This window comes from Bubalus kerabau, chromosome 15 (assembly GCF_029407905.1).
Source record: "Bubalus kerabau isolate K-KA32 ecotype Philippines breed swamp buffalo chromosome 15, PCC_UOA_SB_1v2, whole genome shotgun sequence".
Lineage (NCBI taxonomy): Eukaryota > Metazoa > Chordata > Mammalia > Artiodactyla > Bovidae > Bubalus > Bubalus kerabau.
This window is the reverse complement of record NC_073638.1, coordinates 64,550,037-64,571,705: the sequence shown is the minus strand read 5'-3', so window position 1 is coordinate 64,571,705 and position 21,669 is coordinate 64,550,037. Positions and strand designations below refer to the sequence as shown.

General features: G+C 38.9%; 1 protein-coding gene across 11 annotated transcripts in view; it reads right to left on the bottom strand.

Moving 5' to 3' along the window:
* The window catches only part of HIPK3 (homeodomain interacting protein kinase 3), an 88,543-nt gene that overhangs the window by 17,779 nt on the left and 49,095 nt on the right, over positions 1 to 21,669 (bottom strand). For all 11 annotated transcript variants that reach the window (XM_055549282.1, XM_055549276.1, XM_055549284.1 and 8 more), the window contains one exon: positions 8,172 to 8,295. In XM_055549282.1, coding sequence (XP_055405257.1) covers positions 8,172 to 8,295 — 124 coding nt within the window. The remainder of the gene's footprint in view (positions 1 to 8,171; positions 8,296 to 21,669) is intronic.

The window sequence follows — 21,669 nt, the reverse complement described above, 5'->3', positions numbered from 1 at the left end:
TGTGCCCTAAGAAATCAGTCTGCATGTGTGCTAAGTCACTTCAGTCGTGTGACCCTATGGACTGTAGCCTGCCAGGCTCCCCTGTCCATGGGATTCTCCAGGCAAGAATACTGGAGTAGATTGCCTTGCCCTCCTCCAGGGGATCTTCCCAACCCAGGAATTGAACCCCTGTCTCTTACTCTAGTGGAGAAGATACAAGTAAGCAATCATAAGGCAGTGTAATATATGTAATATAGGTATAATAAAGGCATGCATCATGAGAAGGCAAAGAAGAGACACATAAAATAACGGGAGTCATATAAAGTTCTGCTCAAATCGGGCAGTAAAGAATAGTTTGTTAGTCCTGAAGGAGTGGAGAAATATGATCTATTATGATATAAGGCTTCCCTGGTGGCTCAGACAGCAAAGAATCCACCTGCTAATGCAGGAGATGCGGGTTCAATTCCTGGGTCCGGATGATACCCTGGAGAAGGAAATGGCAACCTACTCCAGTATTCTTGCCTGGGAAATCTCATAGACAGAGGAGACTGGCAGCTATAGTCCATGGGATCGCAAACAGTCAGACACAACTGAGCAAGTAACATTTTCAAGGTTATAATATGGAAAATAAAAAGAATATATTCACACACTGAGAGACTGAGGTTCACTAAGGGCGAAATGGCAAGAGACGAAATTGATGTTGTAGGCAAAGGGTTTTATCGATAGGTTAAGAAGCTTGATTTTAATCTCAGAGGTAATACTGGGAAACCACCGGAGAAACTGAAGAAATCTACACATGAAATTGACAAGCTACTTGACTCAGTGACAAGTTAACCTGACTGGGTAAATCAGGACTATGGGAACACTGGAGGGCGTGCATGCATCTATGTCATGACATATGTGTGCTTGGGTCAGTAGGGGAAGAGACACAAGCACAGATGAGCTCTCTCAGGAGGACACTGAAAAGCTCCAGCCTCAGGGCCTCTGAAGTTAATATCAGTCTGTTTGAACACTCTTCCCCACGCACCTGTATGGCTGTGTTTTGCTTCCTTCAGCTCTCAGCTCAAATGTCACCTTATTCATGAGGCCTTCTATGACCCACCAATAAATAAGGACAAGCTCTCCCCTCTTCAGTACCCCTACCTCCCCTTCTCTGTTGTCTTTTTCTCCACAGTGCTTTTTACCATCTGACATTCTGCACATTTACCTTGTACTTCCTTATCCATTATGCAGTAGAAGTAGGAAGGACTTTGTTCTGTTTCCTTACATATACATCCATGACAGTGTGACATCCCTAAAATAACTGTTTCACTCAAATATCTGTTCCCCAACTCAACAACTGGGCAGCACAGGAAATAAACAGAGGCTTAACCCCTTGAAATTGTGTTTGAAAACACAGGGTTCTTCTTTAAACCTGGAAGACAACTACTCTATCCTCTTCTGCATCTTCTATTTCTTCTTCTCTATGAGATTTTTGCCCTCAACCTACAAACATGTTTAATATCTTCCAGCCTAAAAACAAAAAACTCTCTTAACTATTTGAAACATTTAATTGAGTAAGTCTTAATAATCTATAGTTTCCTTTTCATTCTAAGCTCAACACACAATTAGAATTCTATTACTCTCACAAAACGATAAAGGTAAGTGATGTCCTGTCATTAACTGAAACATTTAATAGTTTAATATTAAACCTTATCTTACTTAAACACTATTAGCTATTATCTTTTCACTTAAAAAACTGTTCCTTTCATTTCCACATCATTCTTTTCTAGTTGGAGGCACTCTTGGCACTCTTTAATTGCCTTCCCCCATAGCTTTATCTTTAATTCTATGTCTAAATATTTATCTCTAGCTCTGGAGATTTAACTGCTTAAGTGAAACTTTCTATCTGGAGTGCCTTCCGGTACCTCAAAGTGAATACATTCTAAACTGATTTTTCTTAAATCTGTTAAAACCTCAGGTACTTCCCCTTTGGTGATCACTATCACAATGCCTGAATCAGAAACCTGGAATTGAGGCCTGACAAGTACCTCTCTCACATCACCCTCTTTCCAACAACCAAAACTCTTAACAATTTTATCTTATTTGTATTTTTCATAACTATCCCTCCTCTCCATTCCTCTTTCAGGTCTTCTTCAATTCTAGTTATACAGTCTCACAGTCTACAGCCTCCTAATTAGTCTACATGCCTCCCTAATGGGCTTCTCTGGTGGCTCAGCGGTAGAGAATCTGCCTGCCAATGCAGGAGACATGCGTTCGATCCCTGGGTCAGGAAGATCCCCTGGAGAAGGAAATGGCAACCCACTCCAGTATTCTTGCCTGGAGAATCCTATGGACAGACGAGCCTGGTGGGCTACAGTCCATGCAATCCCCAACCCCATCCACTCATCCCCGATTCATTATTCACATTGCCAAGAACAAGAAATTGCTAACAACCATTTTGGTAAAATGCAAATCTGATTGTTACTCTCTGTATAAAATTACTTTACTGCCTACAGGCTGGATTCCAAATCTCTAATTGTGGCATACAAGTCCCCCTGCCCCCACCCCACTTTATCTCTTCCCAGCTCTTCACACATTCCGTTATTCCTACCCTCTCCAGCACCTGCTGAACCTTGCATGAACCAGTTTGTCTTGCCGAGATTGCTCTCTAACTCCTACTTATCACGTCCCTGTCCCTCTCCCTCCTTGCCACTTCACCAAGCCAATGTGCTAATCTTTTACTGTTCCTTCTTCAAGACTCAATTCAAGAAACTCTCCTTTGTAAAGCTCTCCCTAACCAAAACAGAGGCCATCGTCATCTTCTGTGCTACCACCACACCTAGAATACAGCAATTTTAATGCATTCATAACACAAAACAATTATTTTTACACATCAGTTTTCCCTGCTAGACTATGTGCCTCCTGACAGTCTATGTTCATGTATATTTGTATCTCCAATTTCACAAGAAATGATAATTAAAATCTTTACAAGTTAGTTTCCTTTCATTAAAGCACAGTGCCTTTCCCTCACTCGGCATCCCAAGTGCCTGAGTTCCTTGTTTTACGGAACGAGAAAATGAAAAGTGCCCAGATGCTGCATCAGAGTCTCTCAAAGCAGGGAAGGTGCTCAACATATCAATTTCAACAAACATATACAGGGCATTTATTATGACAAAGACATGCAGATTAATAGAATATGGTGTCAGTCTTCAACAGCATTAATTCAGTAAAAGAGATAAATAGTTAAGCCCATAACATGCAATTAAACTAGGACATGCCATTATAAAGAAGAAAACAAAGTGCTAAAAGAACCCAATAGAGCAGTTAATATACCTTAGAAGTAGAGATAGCACTGAAAAAACAGCAAACAAACCTGCAAGTTATTTTTCGTCCTAATGCCTGACAGTCATTTGAAGAGAGAGAACTTGTTCCACCTATCTGCCCCTCCCATCCCCAGTGGATGAAGGGCAGGGACTAGACTTAAAAGCAATTTGCCTTGTAAACTCAACTAGAATTAAGCTAAGCAAATTAGATTTACAATGTCAGAAACATAAACCAAGAAACTCCAGACACCGTTGGCGGATGAGCTGAAGGGCATAAAGCAGAGCTAGAGTTTGATGACTATGCTAACATAACCAGAGTAAGCAGAAAATCTAAGCAGCAAGTCAGAATCAGACAGATAAAAGCACTTACAGAGCGGCTAAATTATACTCATGATCTAGCACCAGAGTGAGATTCTACCCATGCCTACTAATTCTTCTAAGTGTTGCTGTGAATCCAAAACCACCTTCAACTCCAGACTTCAAAAAATCCAGTCACAGTAAAGCTCATTCTTGGATTTATATGATAGTCCACACATAAATGGGGCTGCCTTCACAGATCAGCTGGTAAAGAATCTGCCTGCAATGCAGGAGACTAGGGTTCAATCCCTGGGTTGAGAAGATCCCCTGGAGAAGGAAATATCAATCCAATACAGTATTCTTGCCTGGAGAATTCCATGGACAGAGGAGCCTGGCAGCTACAGTCCATGGGGTCACAAGAGTCGGACACGACTTGGTGACTAAGCCACCACCAGCACACATAAATAAATGAACTCTGTATGAGGCTACTCGAGAAAGGCTCTTTGAGACCTGAATCGCGTGATGAAACAGAATTCCTTGACGATTCTCACCCCACCCTGGAATTGAAATAGGGAGCTTTATTTTTCTTACGTAAGATATAATTTGATATTACCAAGTGTAATAAAATTTGATAAATTCAGGCTTTTAGCCATTGTGGGTATGGTTCTATCTAAACTCTAACAAACATTCTGCAAGACCAATCAACATTTATCAAGTAAATATTGCCATTCATCCATTAAAATATTATTTAATTTCCTGAACGATATTGACATTTTCCCAGTAAATGTAAGTCAAATTCAGTACATATAGCACTAGTGAGACAGTATGCTTACAATAAAGACAGGAAGGGATCCAAAGCACAGTACCAATTCATGAGGCGCTGTCTCTAAACAAACACAGTACATACAACTGTGTACGAACAGAAATAAATGCATATGAGAAAAATATAATGTAAAAAATGGTCAGTGGCAAGCTGTAGAATCCAAAATTCAAAGAAGTAATTGCCTTTGGAAGACTTCAAGAGATAACACAGACGATCAAAGGAACAGAACAGAAAGCTCATAATAAAGAATTAAAATAATCTGAATAGTTTTTCCTAGTGACTCAAATTTGGCCTTGAAGTATGTAACTATAGGTATACTGTTAACTCTCTTTCACCTCTGGAAAAAAACTTTGGGTTAGAATGTTAAATAAAGATTACACAAAAGACATATCAACAAGGGTTAAGAAAGATATTACAACACATTTCATAGAAGTCTTTATTTTTGTAAATGTTTCACATGCACTTAAAATAAATGTAACCTACACTTTTGCATGTTGTATTGGGCATAGTGCTCTATGCCTGTATTAGCAGGTCAGCTTAGTTAATCATGTGTTCAAATCATTCATATTCTTACCGATTTTTTCTATCTATGTTCTCTATCAATTACAGAAAGAAATGCACTGTAAATCTCTACTTATGATTATGGGTTTGTCTCCATTTTTTTGGTTCTATCAACTTTGACTTATACTATTTTGAAGCTGTTGCAAGGGATATAAAATATAGAATTTCTGTGTTTGTGATGAATTGAATTTCCAAATTAATTGGCTGGGCTTCTGCTCTTTATAATCAATACTGATAATATTTGTAATATAAGAACACTCCTGCTGTTAAAAGCAATGTTATGATTAAAAGCAAAACAGAAGAAGAATATCTAGTACAACATACAATTTGAGAGAGAAATATTTGTACAAAATGTTATCACAGGGAAAAATCATAAACTAGCAGAGGCTGCTGGCTCCTTCCCTAGAACTCAAACCTGGAGAGAGAATACCAGTGGAGGTTGATGAATTTGAGAAACTAATATAAAGACAGTGAAAACCCTCTTTGAGCGAGAGCAGATTGGCAGTGGCAGGGTGGAGGTGGAGTCCCGAAGAGGGCTAGTGCCAGGGAGTCAGGGCAGACTGGAGCAGGGTTCAGCTGGACTCTTATTGCCCTGAAAGTATCATTATCCATGAAGTAGTGTAGAGGCAGTCGACTGCTAACAGCATAGCTTCTGGATTCAGACTACCTGTTATTAAACCTGCAAGTTATTAAACTTCCCCACACCTTGGTTTCCTCATCTATAAAACTTCCTAGGGTTGTTGTAAATATTATATGAGTTAAAGTGTTGACAGTTTCTGACACATAAAAGAATTCAATAAGTATTAATTAGTAATGTTACCACTACCGCCCACTGCACTGCCACTGAAAGGCAAAAAATAAGTAAAAAAAAAAAAAAAATAGCAACAAATGCCTCAATTGGGTATCCAAGTACATCACAGTAGCTGATGCCTAGAACAGGAAACAGGTAACAGAGAGAGGCATGCCCTTTCACATCCTGATTGCTGCTGCTGCTAAGTCGCTTCAGTCATGTCCGACTCTGTGCGACCCCATAGACAGCAGCCCACCAGGCTCCTTTGTCCCTGGGATTCTCCAGGCAAGAATACTGGAGTGGGTTGCCATTTCCTTCTCCAATGCATGAAAGTGAAAAGTGTCCGACTCTTAGCGACCCCATGGACTGCATGGATGGAGTGGGTTGCCATTGCCTTCTCCCACATCCTGATTAGATGATCATAATCCAGGGAGTTGAGGAAATTTTATGAAATTCAACCACATAAATAAAGTAAAAAAATAACCAAAAAAACAACAACAACAAAAATGCCACTCACGTGAACATTTTAATGCAAAAATGCATTTCAGAGTCCAAAACCAATTTAGGATAAAAAATAAAACTTCAAATTAGGAAGACAAGGGATAGCCCTGAAAACAGGCATTTATCAAAACCAAGTAAGCATCATATTTGAAAATGAGTATGAAGTCTAAGACTGGAACAACAACAAAATCATCATTCCTATTGGTTTGCATACATTTATATTGGAAAATAACTTTTAAAATACTGGGTTGATAACTGTGTAACTATTGATGCTGCATGCTAATAACTTTTTTCAATTATTATGACCTTTTGGAATTAAAATAATGCACATTCTGAAAATATTGTTAATCTGGATCAGATAACAATTTTTTTTCTCACTTTTGGCTTTTTTAAATGTATTATAGATTTTAGAAAAACTGAATTTATAGGGTCCTTTTCAGTATCAACATGAGTTGTCCAAGACTAACTATAAGGTCCAAATTCAGAGTAAAATAGCAAATCGATCTTTTTACTTCCACTAGCTGGTGTCCTGTTCCAGAGTACTACGCATGCCATAAATTGTGGTCCACAAAGTCAAAGGTTTATTTCCAGCATTTGACAGGTTCCTCAGTACGTCAGCAGCTAAGGTGTTTCGGGACTTTTCAATCAGATCATTAATTCTTTCAAAACTAGTTAGCTTGGCATCTGAATCAAAGTTAATGACTGGGTTAAAAGATGAAAGAAGGTAAAAATCTATGGAAATTTTTACAGAAATTGTCTTTTAAGAGGTATGTTGAACAGGGAGAGGGAAAGTTAAAGTATTAAAAAAAAAAAAAAAAAAAAACCCTGGCCTAAAAGAAGTTTCATGGGTAGAAAGTCTTTGGAAGAGGATGAGATTAAAGTTAACAATAACATCTAATAATTAATATTAAATAATTTTTAGAGTCTCAGCAACATTTAAGTCACTAAATTAACTACTTCTCATATCCCCTTTTATGTAGAAAGCTAAACCCTAGAAATCAGCTATCTTGCTGGTTATGTCAGGCATGCTTTTAAAATGTTCTACTTCCTATTTTTTCATATCTAAAAGTTAACTAGTATATCATTTAAATAAAAATATAAGCCAAACAAAATTTATGTAACCCTTGTTAATTCTGACTAACATTTTTCACTAAAATAGGAGTTGAGTATGTATCTCTTTCTAATAAGGGAGGGTTTTCACTGTCTTTATATTAGTTTCTCAAATTCATCAAAAAGTGAAGAAAAGTACTTCAAACAATAATCTTGGTAATAAAAACCAAGAGAATAGCAAACAATATTGTCTAGTAGCTTAAAAAGACTAATGAACATACCTGAAAACCACCATGAAAAGTGTGTAATGAGGTGCCTCACTGGATTCTATGGAGAATCACTTCAAATAATCTTAAGCAAGACTTTTAGCACCAACAAAAACAGTGAAAAATACTAAAGAGGGTCAGGTGACTGAGTTATTTAAGACCAACAAAAGGTGCTGGCTCAAGACCAGTAGTTACGATGTCTTTTATTTCTTGGGACAGGCTGACATTTCATCCATCACCAAAATCTGTCACCCAGGCAAAGCATTATTATTTAAATGGACATAGTCCAGCCCTGTGTATATATACCTACAATATAAAAATTGGAACTAAAAAAATTCTCCCAAGAGGTTTACAAAACTGGTTTTCAGGCATGTGGATTACAACTTTATGAAATTACAACTTTGTTCATGAAAACACTTTAAAAATCAAATGCTATTTTGAGATCTTGAATTTCAATTCCGTAAGATCCCTGGTTTTGCCATTTTATTCCAACAAGAGCTTCACATGTGCTGTATGCCTGGGGAAATGCATTCCTATAAGTCTATTGCTTTCCTTTACATTCTACCAACTCCACTGGATTATCATGACAGTTCTGTTACCTGGTCGTACTCCAAGGCTCCTGGGTAGAGAGGCCATCCAAGGAATAATTCTGCAATCACACATCCCAGTGACCACATGTCTATGGCTTCACAAAATGGCAACCCCAATATAATCTCCGGAGCTCTGAAATTCAAAAAATTTAAAAAACGATTGTAAAATTATCGAATTCATCTGGTATTCAAAGAAAAGCTCATAAAATGAGAGAGAAATCACCTATTCACAGTAATTCATCATTTTTCAGAACTCTTTCAAACCTAACCATAACCCTGAATTAAACTTAAAGGGATGCTATGAGTACAATGGGGAGCTTCCTTGGTAGCTCAGCAGTAAAGAATTCACCCACAGGAGATCCAGGTTTGATCCCTGAGTTGGGAAGATCCCCTGGAAAAGGAAATGGCAACCCACTCCAGTATTCTTGCCTAGAAAATCCCACAGACAGAGGAGCCTGGCGGGCTACAGTCCATGGGGTCACAAAGAGTTGGACACAACTTAGCAACTAATCAACAACAACATGAGAAGAACACTGCTATGATAAAATATCTAAGTTTTATTAACATGACAGTAAAAAAAGAAGAAAAAAAGGAAAAGCATAGATCTTGTTTTTTGAGATGACAGCAGAAGTAACACACTAGAAAGAGAACTGACAGATTATTAAATGCACACACCATGACATCAGCAGAACTGAAAACCAGACACTGAAAGATAAGACTCAAACCAAACCAGACCAAACCCCAAAGACTAACCAGGGATCTAGACCGAGGTATTACTTCAGAAGATAATAATAAAACTGGGTTATTTGTTCTCCAAAACAGACAAGACCAAGTTCACTATAATCTGCCTTAAAGGGCAGAAAAATACAGAGCACGTCAAAACAGTTAAAAAGCATTTCGGCACTTAAAGAGCTTTGATTACCTGGAAAATGTATTCCATGAAAGATATAATTCTCAGATAAATTATGTTGCTACTTCCATGACTTTCCCATAAGAAAATTAACATTCTAAGAGAAGTTTCACATATAGTTCTCTAATTCCAAAGTCATACAATCATGGTTATCCTGAACAATTTCAATGGTACAGAGAAGTTATAAAAACAGTACAATAAATACTTTTTCCTAGTCCACTTGAGAGTAATTTGCCAAATAATGGCATGTTTTGTATTTCCTACATACAAGATTACTCTAATAATCACAATATAATCATCAAAGTCAGGAAATAAATACTGATACATTTTCACCAGCTAAGCCTTAGACTGCAAGTTGGGCCAACTGCACAGATAATGTCCTTCATGGCAAAAGAACCCAATTCTGAATCATGTACTGCATTTAGCTGTCATATCTATTTAAGGCTTTTCCAACATGGAAGAGTCCCTCAAGTCTTTCCTTGATTCTATGACCCTGGCATAAGATATTACAGGCCAGTTATTTGTAGAATATCCCTTAGTATGGGTCTGTCTGACATCTTTTCATCGTTAGATCCAGGTTATAAATCTTTGGGAGAAATGTTTGAAAAGTGACGGTTTTCCTCACTATATGCTATCAGGTAGTACAAAACTTTGCAGCACTACTGATAATGTTCATTCACTTTGATTACTTGATAACATGGTATCTGATAGATTTCTTCACTATCAAGTTTCTTCTTTCCCCTTTGTAATGAAGTTTTTTGTGGGGCTTCACTTTGAGGCTGGAATCCAATTTCAATTTATCCATTTATTTATCTATGTAAGTATAATGGATTCCTATTTTATTCAATGGGTTATAATTCATTACTATAATTACTTATTCTGATGCTCTAAGTTTCCCAGACTTGACCAGTCGGAACTCCTTCAATGAACAACACAGGTCCTCATTACTAATGTGGAGGCACTGTTCCCAGGATCTCTCAGTATACTTATTTAATACAGTTTAAAAAATTCCTTCTGCCAGTTTTGTTTTTTTTTTTTAAACTTAAGAGTACTGATTGTTTTATCTCCTAATGCAGTGGTTCTAGATCTTGGCTGCACATTACAATTTTTGTGCTGGCCACACCCATACCAATTAAATCAGAAACTCTGAGGATGGGACAAAGGCATCAGTGGTTTTTAAACCTCTCCAGCTGATTCCAATATATGACACACGTCGAGAACCAAAGCCCTAGACTCGATAGTTAAACCCAATGGAAAGACGATTCCATCTCCTCCCTACAGTTCTTCTGTTCGAAATAAGTTCAAAAGATAATAAATTGTTTGCTACCATAGATTTAGAATCTGTCTATTGACTCTACTCCTGAATATCTCTGCTGTAATTAATATTTAAGATTCAATAGATTCTTAATCCACAGTACTTGTTAAAAAACAAGTAAGTGTCATGGGGAGATGCTAAGAGGAATAAAAGAACCTTGCTGCTGCTGCTGCTAAGTCGCTTCAGTCGTGTCTGACTCTGTGCGACCCCAGAGGCGGCAGCTGACCAGGCTCCCCCGTCCCTGGGACTCTCCAGGCAAGAACACTGGAGTGGGTTGCCATTTCCTTCTCCAATGCATGAAAGTGAAAAGTGAAAGTGAAGTCGCTCAGTCGTGTCTGACTCTTAGCGACCAGATGAACTGCAGCCTTCCAGGCTCCCCTGTCCATGGGATTTTCCAGGCAAGAGTACTGGAGTGGGGTGCCATTGCCTTCTCCGAAAGAACCTTAAAACATAGTTATAAAAAGCCTGCACTCTTTTGACTACTTAACTCTCTAACTGTGTAGATGTATACATGCAAATTATATTCATATATAATCAAATGCTAAAATACTACAGAAAGAAAGGCTTACCCTAAATTATATTTATTATCATATTCACAAGATTTTATCCTTTTTTTGTTCACTAGTTTATACACAGAACATAGCAGAAAATATGCACTCAATAAACATTTCTTAAGTAAGTCATGCCAACACAGGTTGATTCACACAAAGGAAAGAAAGCATCAGTGTGAAATGTGGGTCTGAACTAGGCATCGGAAGAATAAAAGTCTAGGCAGAAAGAGAGAGAAATGAGCACAAGAGTTTATAAAGTATATACTAATCTATACTTCAAAAGGTTCAAAACAAAAGGCAGCTAGTTTCAAAAAGTATGGAGTAAATGAGATCAACTAGTAATAGTTAATCATGTATTAATTTGAATCCTAAAGACTTGCCAGTAAGACTAATAGAACTATAGCTGTGTGTAAGGGCTTCATGGTTATTTTGAAATAATTAATACAAAAAATTCACAAGACTTGAAATGGACTACTGTAGAAAATTTCAACATTGTATTTGGTAATGCAAGAAAACTAACAAAATGATAGTATTTAGGACATACAACTTAAAGAGACAAAAACTGCTTGAAATCTGGTCAACAATTAAGAGTTCTGTCTTGTGGACAAAGAGTGATGAATTCTTTCTGCCATTTGCTACCATTTAGTGAGAGACCTGGAGAAGGCAATGGCACCCCACTCCAGTACTCTTGCCTGGAAAATCCCATGGGCAGAGGAGCCTGGTTGCAGTCCATGGGGGTGCTAAGAGTCAGACACGACTAAGCGATTTCACTTTCACTTTTCACCTTCATGCATTGGAGAAGGAAATGGCAACGCACTCCAGTATTCTTGCCTGGAGAATCCCAGGGATGGGGGAGCCTGGTGGGCTGCCGTCTCTGGGGTCGCAAAGAGTTGGACACGACTGAAGCGACTTGGCAGCAGCAGCAGCAGCAGCAGAGAGTGAGCCACTTTGACCATGATAAGAATACAGACTTATCTTTTTAAAAATCTTGATTACAAATTGTATAAAACCATTTCAAACACAAAATCTAAGATTCAAAAGTTATATTTAGGGAAGCAAACTCAAATATCTCATTTTTAAAAAAGAATTTTAATTGCAAATTTTATACAAATTCATTATGTATCATTGCATCAGTTTAAAATCCTGAGAAGCAGATGAGATGTGCAAAAAATTTCTTGGGGAGAAAATGTCTCTGAAGGATACAGAGGGAGATGAAGCAGGAGTAGGTGAAGAGAGCCTCAGACCTCAAGCAGTTCAGACAGCTGTGAAAGAGGGGCAAAGGAAGAATTAGAACTTCTATCTGACTGCAGTGCTGTTAAGAGAAGAGTCTTGGCAGGGTCAATGAGGAGTCTCTAAGCAAAAATTCTCTGCTGGAGTAGGTCCCCATCAAACTAGAACAGCGTGGCTCTAGGGCCCCCAGTGCTTGGTCACTGGCTGGGAGCAGCCCAGAGGAACGGGCCTCTGCCCAGCACTGCTGCACTATCTAACAGGCACAACAGGGGGAGGCTGGCAGCTAACTGCTCTTCACAGCAGGTTCTCTTGAAGTGGATCCGAACGCTGCCACAGCCATCTTCCCCAAAGCTTTTGTATTTTATTTTGTAAAACATAAATACCATAAAGAAAATGCAATATAGTTCTTCACCAAGTCTGAGTCAAACGTACTCAAATTCTCTCCAGTTTACCACAGCATACCACAGAATATTATATTTTCTGTATGTATCATCACATGTGAAAAAGTCAGGAAGCAACACCTTCAAGCATTTACAATCTAGATGAAACTGCCAGAGATATCAGAGCTCAGCCAGCCAGTCTTACAATACAATAAACTTTAAAAATCAAATTATGCACAAAACAATAATATACCCATCTGTAACTTAATGAATAAAGCTTAGTTTTCTGAATATATCTTAACTGGCTCTCAAATTATTTCTCTGGGCTAAATATACTTTTAAATATAAATGACCATAGCAGAAAGTCTGATTTATGGACGACTCTCAAAATAAACCTTGTGTTCTACACCTAAAGGAAATTCTTCCACTTCTTTCCTTACCCGCCTTAACTCCCTTCTGAGCATCTGTAATGTGAGTGGTGAGCCAAGGGCACAGCAGGAAACAGACACCATGTGTATTCTGTGGACAGCAAGGCGCGCATTACACACGTCCACTGGATGCAGAGTGTAACTAGACCGCTTTACCACTCTACAAACAGTAACACAATTAGAAAGCAAGTGTCAAATCCACAAACTCAAAAATTTAGGTTATACGGTAAGAAAGGCTATGCATAAAATGCCATGTTTCCTTTTTTGCTATGTGACTAATAAAACTTATCAATATTCATTAAAACCAAGTCCTTTTTACTTTTCTAAAGCCTTGAAATACTGATATGAAATCTAGGTAAAGTGGGTAAGCTAAAAAAAAATTTTTTTTTTAAGTGGGTAAACTAAACTCTGAATGATCTGTGGGTCTTTTGCTAGAGAACTCAGAAAGAATGTTAGCAGTAGATAGTTCAAATAAGAACATGGTGAAATACTGTCACTCAGAAAAGATGACTATTAATTGAACATTTTACTTTATTTCATTTTTATTTAAGTTGAAAATTCAATTACTGGCAGAGAAACCTAGCCCTGTTGGGAAAAAGGATGTCTCAGTTCAGGAACTCAATATGTCAAGTTTGAGGAACAGTTATATATTCTTATAAGAGAAAGATGCCCTGGGTTTTCCTGGCAAATGCCATTAGGCTATGATCATGCGATGATTTCAAGGCCATCAAGAAAGTGGTGACCATGATATGGCTCCTAACCTATTTTTTCAAATACAGAAAATACAATGGTTAGGCCAACTTGATTATTTAGCCTGCCTAATGTTTCTCACTAAACTTAATAAAACTAGCATAATGCTGATATATTTCAGTTTCCTGAGAGTTTAGTGACAGGAACAACCCAGGTCTGGTTAAGTCTAGGACACTGATCAAGTAATTTCTGAAATGACAAAACTAAGGGCCAGACTCTAATGATGCTGTCAGGGATGTCACTCAGTAAAAATGAGAGCTACAGTTATCCAGGCTTCTTTCGATGATACTCCTCTGGTGGTGGTGGTTTAGTCACTAAGTCGTGTCCGACTCTTGAGACCCCATGGACTGTAGCCTGCCAGGCTCCTCTGTCCATGGGATTTTCCAGGCAAGAATACTGGATTGGATTGCCATTTCCTTTATATACAAATGTACAGCTACATGCTTCGCTCTACTTTTGACAATAAGAAGACATCAGAGAAAAGCAACACAAACTTGGAAAAGGTAAATAAATAGTAAACTCAATACAGATAAAAATAATAAAATTAAAACAGTCTTCCTTGAGGTAGGTGATATAGAAGCTATTTCTAAAAATAAAGTTTTATTAAGACATAATTCACATACCATACCATTTATCTGTTCAAATGGTACAATTCAATGGCTTTTAGTATATTCACAGAATTATACAACCATTACCCCAATCAATTTTAGAACATTTTCATCACCATCAAAAGAAGTCCTTTATCCATTACCAGTCACTCCCCATTTCTTCCAAACTTCTCCATCCCTGCTGCTGCTAAGTCACTTCAGTCGTGTCCGACTCTGTGCGACCCCATAGACGGCAGCCCACCAGGCTCCCCCGTCCCTGGGATTCTCCAGGCAAGAACACCGGAGTGGGTTGCCATTTCCTTCTCCAGTGCATGAAAGTGAAAAGTGAAAGTGAAGTCGCTCAGTCGTGTCCGACTCTTAGCAACCCCATGGACTGCAGCCCACCAGGCTCCTCTGCCCATGGGATTTTCCAGGCAAGAGTACTGGAGTGGGGTGCCACTGACCACCACAAATCTCCTTTGTCTCTTTAGATCTGCCTTTCTGGACATATCATACATATGGAATGGTACAACCTGTGATCTCTTATGGCGAGCTTCTTTCATTTGGGGTTCAACCATGTTGCAGCATGTACCAGCACTCCTTTTTTATTGCAGAATGATGTTCCATTGTATGGGTATACCAAACTTACTTATCCATTCATGGATATTTGGGTTGTTTCCAGTTTCCGGCTATATGAAAAATGAAAAGTTAACCAGGAAAGGCCATGCCACTTCACCAGGGTATTGAGCAAGAATGTACTCCAGGGCTGAAGAAGGTCAGAGCAGAAAAGCTATACACCAAAAACAATCACTTCCTCAGAGAACTGAATGGTACAGGAAGAAAATGCCTTTGATGAAATATATATCCAAAAGGGGAAACAGGGGGCTAGCGTTAAAGAAACTGCTGATTTTTCAGTGCAGCAGGCTTTACAACTGAGCTAATCTTGTGCTACACCTCTTTTTCAAACCTCTAGGGCACTGAAAAATAATAACAGTAACAACTTCTTGACCATCTGCTGGGAACCCAATATAAAAAGAGCATGGGGTCATGGGTAAATTTAAGGGTAAATTTCATAAGAATGTTTTGCTATAGTGTTACTATGCAGAAAGTTCTGGGAAGACAAATCTTTTGAGTCTGGTAAGGATGCATGACTTCAACAATGAAAATCATCCAGAGAGAGCTAGATTTTAAACACTTTAGACACCTAGCAATCCCACCATTTACCCAAGCCTTAGTATTTTCATTTTTGAAATGGGTTTTACTGATGCAGCATACTCTGAAAATTATCTAAAGGACTAGGTAAAAGAATCTGTGTAAAATGTAAAACAGCATATACATTTACAAATTTATTCATACTCCCACTGTCCTAATTCACACCTCCTCTCTTCTCAAACCATCACCTCCTCCCCATCCCCATTCCTGACTGTTGTCCTTGCATCCAACTTTATTTGGCGGGGGTGGGGGGATATCTGAAAGAAACTTCTACATTCTCACCACCACATCTACTAGCCCACTTGCATCTGTCAGCACTTTTATCTAAGGCAGCCATGCTCACTCACTGAAGTACACCATTCCACCAATCTCCCAGTCTCTCTCATCACCAATCTCTCCCTCCCTTCTTCCCTCCCTCCCTCTCCCCAACCCCCAACATAAAGATATGACTGTTCCCATATCTCCCATTTTGAGAAAAAAGAAAAAACATTCTTGTTTACATACCCTCCTTCAGCCATCATCCGTTTCTCTGTTCCCCCTTAAACCAGGCCTTCTTAAAAGCATTATTAAGAAAAGCTGCCTCCAACTCTGCCCCTGTCTTGAACTCAACTCTAATCAGGCTTTCATTACCCCATCATTCCACCAAAATAGCTCTTGTCAAAGTCACCATCATCCACTGCATTGCCACATCCTTGATTTATTTGGCTTGCAGCATCTGACACAGTTGACTGTGCGCTCCTGCATTAAACAGTCTGCAGTTGACTGCCAAGATGCCGCTCTGCTCTCTTTACCTCACCAGCACTCCCTTCTCAGATTCCTTTCCAGTTCCATCTCATTTCCACAACCTTTAAATTCTGGGCTGTCCCAAGGCTGTCTTTAGATACCTGTCTTCTCTACCTACATTCACTTCCTTTAGGTGATCTCATACAATCACACGGTTTTAAATATCACCTTTATTCTTAAACCCAAATGTGCATCTCCAAACCAGACCTCTCTCCCCCAACTTTAGACTTCCCTATCCAACTGTCTACTCAATATCTCTTACTGTCAATTATTAGATATCTCAAACTAAACATGTTCAAAACATCTTCACAATTCCCTCCAACCCACTCTTCCTCCAGCCTTCCCAATCTCAGGAAATGACAACTCTATCCTAATTTCTCAGGCACATAACTGGTGTAAGAATCAAATCTGACTCTCACTTTTCACAACTATCAGCAAATCCCACTGACTTTATCTTCAAAACAGATTCAGAATTTGACCATTTTGCCCCACCTTTACTGCTAAAACCACAATCCAAGCCACCAGCATCTCTTGCTGCAAGCTTCCTAACTGTTCTTGCTTCCGCCCTGTCCTCTACCATCTACTCTCAACTTAGCAGCCAGAGTGATCCACTTAGTACACAAGTCATGCCACATCAAGCTTCGCCTCAGACTTCCTAGCAGCTTCTTCCTGCCTCACAGTAAGGCCAAATTCTTCACAATGGTCTATACAAGGTCAGACGGGATTCTGCCCTCAGGAAATCTATTTAACATTTCCTACCATTATCCCATTTGCTTGCTCTGATGGACCTGTACAGGCCTCCTTACTGATTCTAATCATAGTTGCTGCCTCCAAACCTTTACATTTATCTAGGAGAAGGTTCCTGGCAGAGGGGAACGCAGGACGCGATCTCTGCATTCTTTGTGTTTCTGTCCAAATACCTGATAGGAAGGCTTTCCTTTACCACCTTAAACAGAAAGGTAAGCCCCTGCCAGCACGCATACTTACGCTCCTCCTTTATTTGGCTTTACTGTTCTCTATAGCACCTGCCACCAACTGATATGCTTCCTGATTACGTTTTCCCCTCCCCTACTAGAATATAAAACCATGAGGGAAACAACTTAAATTCTTTCGATGCTATATTCCCAGCACTGAGAATACTGCCTGGCATATAGTAGGTATTCACTTATCCATTTGTTCAATGAATTAATTGATCAAACAGTAGAAGCTGTTAGCATTGTTATAAATATCTTTATTAAATACATGAGCCAAAGAGGTATCAACCAAGAGACTTTGACATGCTAGCCACTTCACATTAGGGACAATTGAAATGTTTTGATTATAAAATAAAAGTCAACACCATTTACTGAGCTTTAATAGCGGCCAACATCACATAAATAATTTTTAAATACATTATCTCACTTAAATAATTTTTAAAAACATTATCTCACTTAAAGAAGATGTTCTAAAAATAGATTTCTGCCTTGTTCTGTTTCGAGATCAAAAATGCGGTAAACAAAATGTTCCACATAAAACAAAAGAACCCCTCAACTGAGTACAGTCAATCCACAGAATCATGAGAAATCATCAATCGTTTTTGAAGCAATTACGTTTTGGAGCCATCACCCAGAAACAGATAACTGATACAGTACCTAAAGTTACCCAGAAAGCAATGGAATTGAGACTTCAAATGCCTTATTCCAAAAACCTTTCTCTGTACTATACCATCTCAATAATAAAATTTTGTGACTGAAAGAAACACAGAAAGCCAAACAGGAAACCTAGAAACAGACACCAAAGCTACTTTTAACAATTCAACTAAAGTTATGTTCTAGCTTTATTTTCCACAAAATAAGAGGATACTAGGATTCCCTGGTGGCTCAAAAGGTAAAGGGTCTGCCTGCAATTCAGGAGACCCGGGTTCAATCCCTGGGTCAGGAATACAGCCTGGAGAAGGAAATGGCAACCCACTCTAGTACTCTTGCCTGGAAAATCCCATGGATGGAGGAGCCTGGCAGGCTAAGTCCATGGGGTCACAAAAAGTAAGACACAACTGAATGACTTTACTTTCTTTCTAAGAATATACTAACTGACCTATGTTTTCTAATAGTTCTATGCCTTTTTTGATTAGTCTTTAGCTTTCTAGGACAATCTAATTTAAGAAGTATTATGCTGTCATTTTCTAAACCCAGTTTTCACTCAGTATAAATCCTTTAAACAGCATAAATCCTTTAAAATACATATAAGGACAGGAGTAACATCAAGCAAAAACAGTCAGCAAAAAGAAGACTGGGAGTTGACTGTGGCTCAAATCATGAACTCCTTATTGCCGAATTCAGACTTTAATTGAACAAAGTAGGGGAAACCACTAGACCATTCAGGTATGACCTAAATCAAATCCTTTACGATTATAACAGTGGAAGTGACAAATAGATTCAAGGGATTAGATCTAACAGCGAGTGCCTGAAGAACTATGGATGGAGGTTCATGATATTGTACAGAAGGCAGTGATCAAGACCATCCTGAAGGAAGAGAAATGAAAACAGACAAAATGGTTGTCTGAGGAGGCCTTACAGAAAGCTGTGAAAGGAAGAGAAGCAAAAGGCAAAGGAGAAAAGGAAAGATATACCCATTCAGTTCAGTCGTTGTGTCAACTCTTTGTGACCCCCTGGACTGCAGCACGCCAGGCCTCCCTGTCCGTCACCAACTCCTGGAGTTTACTCAAACTCATGTCCATTGAGTTGGTGAAGCCATCCAACCACCTCATCCTCTGCTGTCCCCTTCTCCTCCCACCTTCAATCTTTCCCAGCATCAGGGTCCTTTCCAATGAGTCAGTTCTTCGCATCAGATGAATGCAGAGTTCCCATTTGAATGCAGAGTTCCAAAGAATAGCAAGGAGAGATAAGAAAGCCTTCCTTAGTGATCAATGCAAAGAAATAGAGGAAAACAACAGAATGGGAGACTAGAGATCTCTTCAAGAAAATCAGAGATACTAAGGGAACATTTCATGCTAAGATGGGCACAATAAAGGACAGAAACTGGACCTAACAGAAGCAGAAGGTATTCAGAAGAGGTGGCAAGAATACACAGAAGAACTATACAAAAAAGATCTTCATGACCAAGATAATCACAATGGTGTGATCACTCACCTAGAGCCAGACATCCTGGAATGTGAAGTCAAGTGAGCCTTAGGAAGCATTACCACAAACAAAGTTAGTGGAGGTGATGGAATTCCAGTTGAGCTATTTCAAATCTTAAAAGGTGATGCTGTGAAAGTGCTGCACTCAATATGCCAGCAAATTTGGAATACTCAGCAGTGGCCACAGGACTGGAAAAGGTCAGTCTTCATTCCAGTCCCAAAGAAAGGCAATGCCAAAGAATGCTCAAACTACCACACCATTGCACTCCTCTCACACGCTAGTAAAGTAATGCTCAAAATTCTTCAAGCCAGGCTTCAACAGTACATGAACCATGAACTTCCAGATGTTCAAGCTGGATTTAGAAAAGGCAGAGGAACCAGATATCAAATTGACAACATCTGTCGGATCATCAAAAAGGCGAAAAACATCTACTTCTGCTTTATTGACTATGCCAAAGCCTTTGACTGTGTGGATCACAACAAACTGTGGAAAATTCTTAAAGAGATGGGAATACCAAACTACCTGATCTGTCTCCTGAGAAATCTGTATGCAGGTCAAGAAGCAACAGTTAGAACTGGACATCAAACAACAGAATGGTTCCAAATCGGGCAAGGAGTACTTCAAGGCTGTATATTGTCACCCTGCTTAATTAACTTATATGCAGAGTACATCACGAGAAATGCTGGGCTGGATGAAGCACAAGCTGGAATCAAGATTGCCAGGAGAAATATCAATAACCTCAGATATGCAGATGATACCACACTTATGGCAGAAAGCAAAGAACTGAATAGCCTCTTGATGTAAGTGAAAGAGGAGAGTGAAAAAGTTGGCTTAAAACTTCTCAACGTGCAGAAAACTAAGATCATGGCCTCTGGCCCCATCACTTCATGGCAAATAGATGGGGAAACAATGGAAACAGTGACAAATTTTATTTTGGGGGGCTCCAAAATCACTGCAGATGGTGACTGAAGCCATGAAATTAAAAGGCACTTGCTCCTTCGAAGAAAAGTTATGACCAACCTAGACAGCATATGAAAAAGCAGAGACATTACTTTGCCAACAAAGGTCTGTCTAGTCAAAGCTTTGGTCTTTCAGGTAGTCATGTATGGATGTGAAAGTTGGATTATAAAGAAAGCTGAGCACCAAAGAATTGATGCTTTTGAACTGTGGTGTTGCAGAGTTCCTTGAGAGTCCCTTGAGCAGCAAGGAGATTCAACCAATCCATCCTAAAGGAAATCAGTCCTGAATATTCATTGGAAGGACTGATGCTGAAGCTCCAATACTTTGGCCACCTGATGTGAAGAACTGACTCATTGGAATAGACCCTGATGCTGGGAAAGATAGAAGGCGGGAGGAGAAGGGGATGACAGAGGATGAGATGGTTGGATGGCATCACTGACTCAATGGACATGAGTTTGAGTAATTCCAGGAGTTGGTGAAGGACAGGGAAGCCTGGCGTGCCGCAGTCCATGGGGTCGCAAAGAGTTGGACACAACTGAGCAACTGAACTGACTGAACATCAAACAGGTACTTAGCACTAAGAACAAGGCAATGCTCTAAGCACTTTGTAAGTATTATTAGCCCATTTGATGGTCATGCTAATCCTTTTAACAGACAAAGAAACAGACACAAGCATAAGGAATTTGCCTAAGGCTCATACAGCTATTTTGAAGTGTAGCCAGAATTCAAAGCCAGGTTTCATGGCTTCAGGATCCATAAGTGCTGCATGTTAAAATAAATAATTCCCAAGATTACTAAAACTATCAGACTTTTATCGTGCTCAAAGTCTTCCCACTCAGATGCTATACTTATCATTAATGTGTTCTTTTTTCTCTTTCAACATGTCACCTTTGATTTTTAGACTAACTGGGAAATGTGAGATATATACTTATGTGAAAAGAACTACAGTTGACATTTTACTAAGTCCTCTTCCTGATCTTTAAGCATTTGCTCATCTTATCCATAAATAATCTTTCATATTAAATACATAGATATCTGCAGGACACTTCTCAGTTAAAATAAGGCTCTTATTTTGGCAGATGCTGTGTTCCAAAAGATGACTACAACAATCTTTTACAAAAGCTATTAGGAAATGAGCTCAATAGTGTTATAGATGTTACCATCCAGTAGGTGTGATTACTAATCAATATAACATCATGCACTCAACAGGCAAAGTTTTATACTTAGCAAAAGACAGCAAAGACCTAAAGTGGTTATAAAATACCGGTACTAATAAACATGT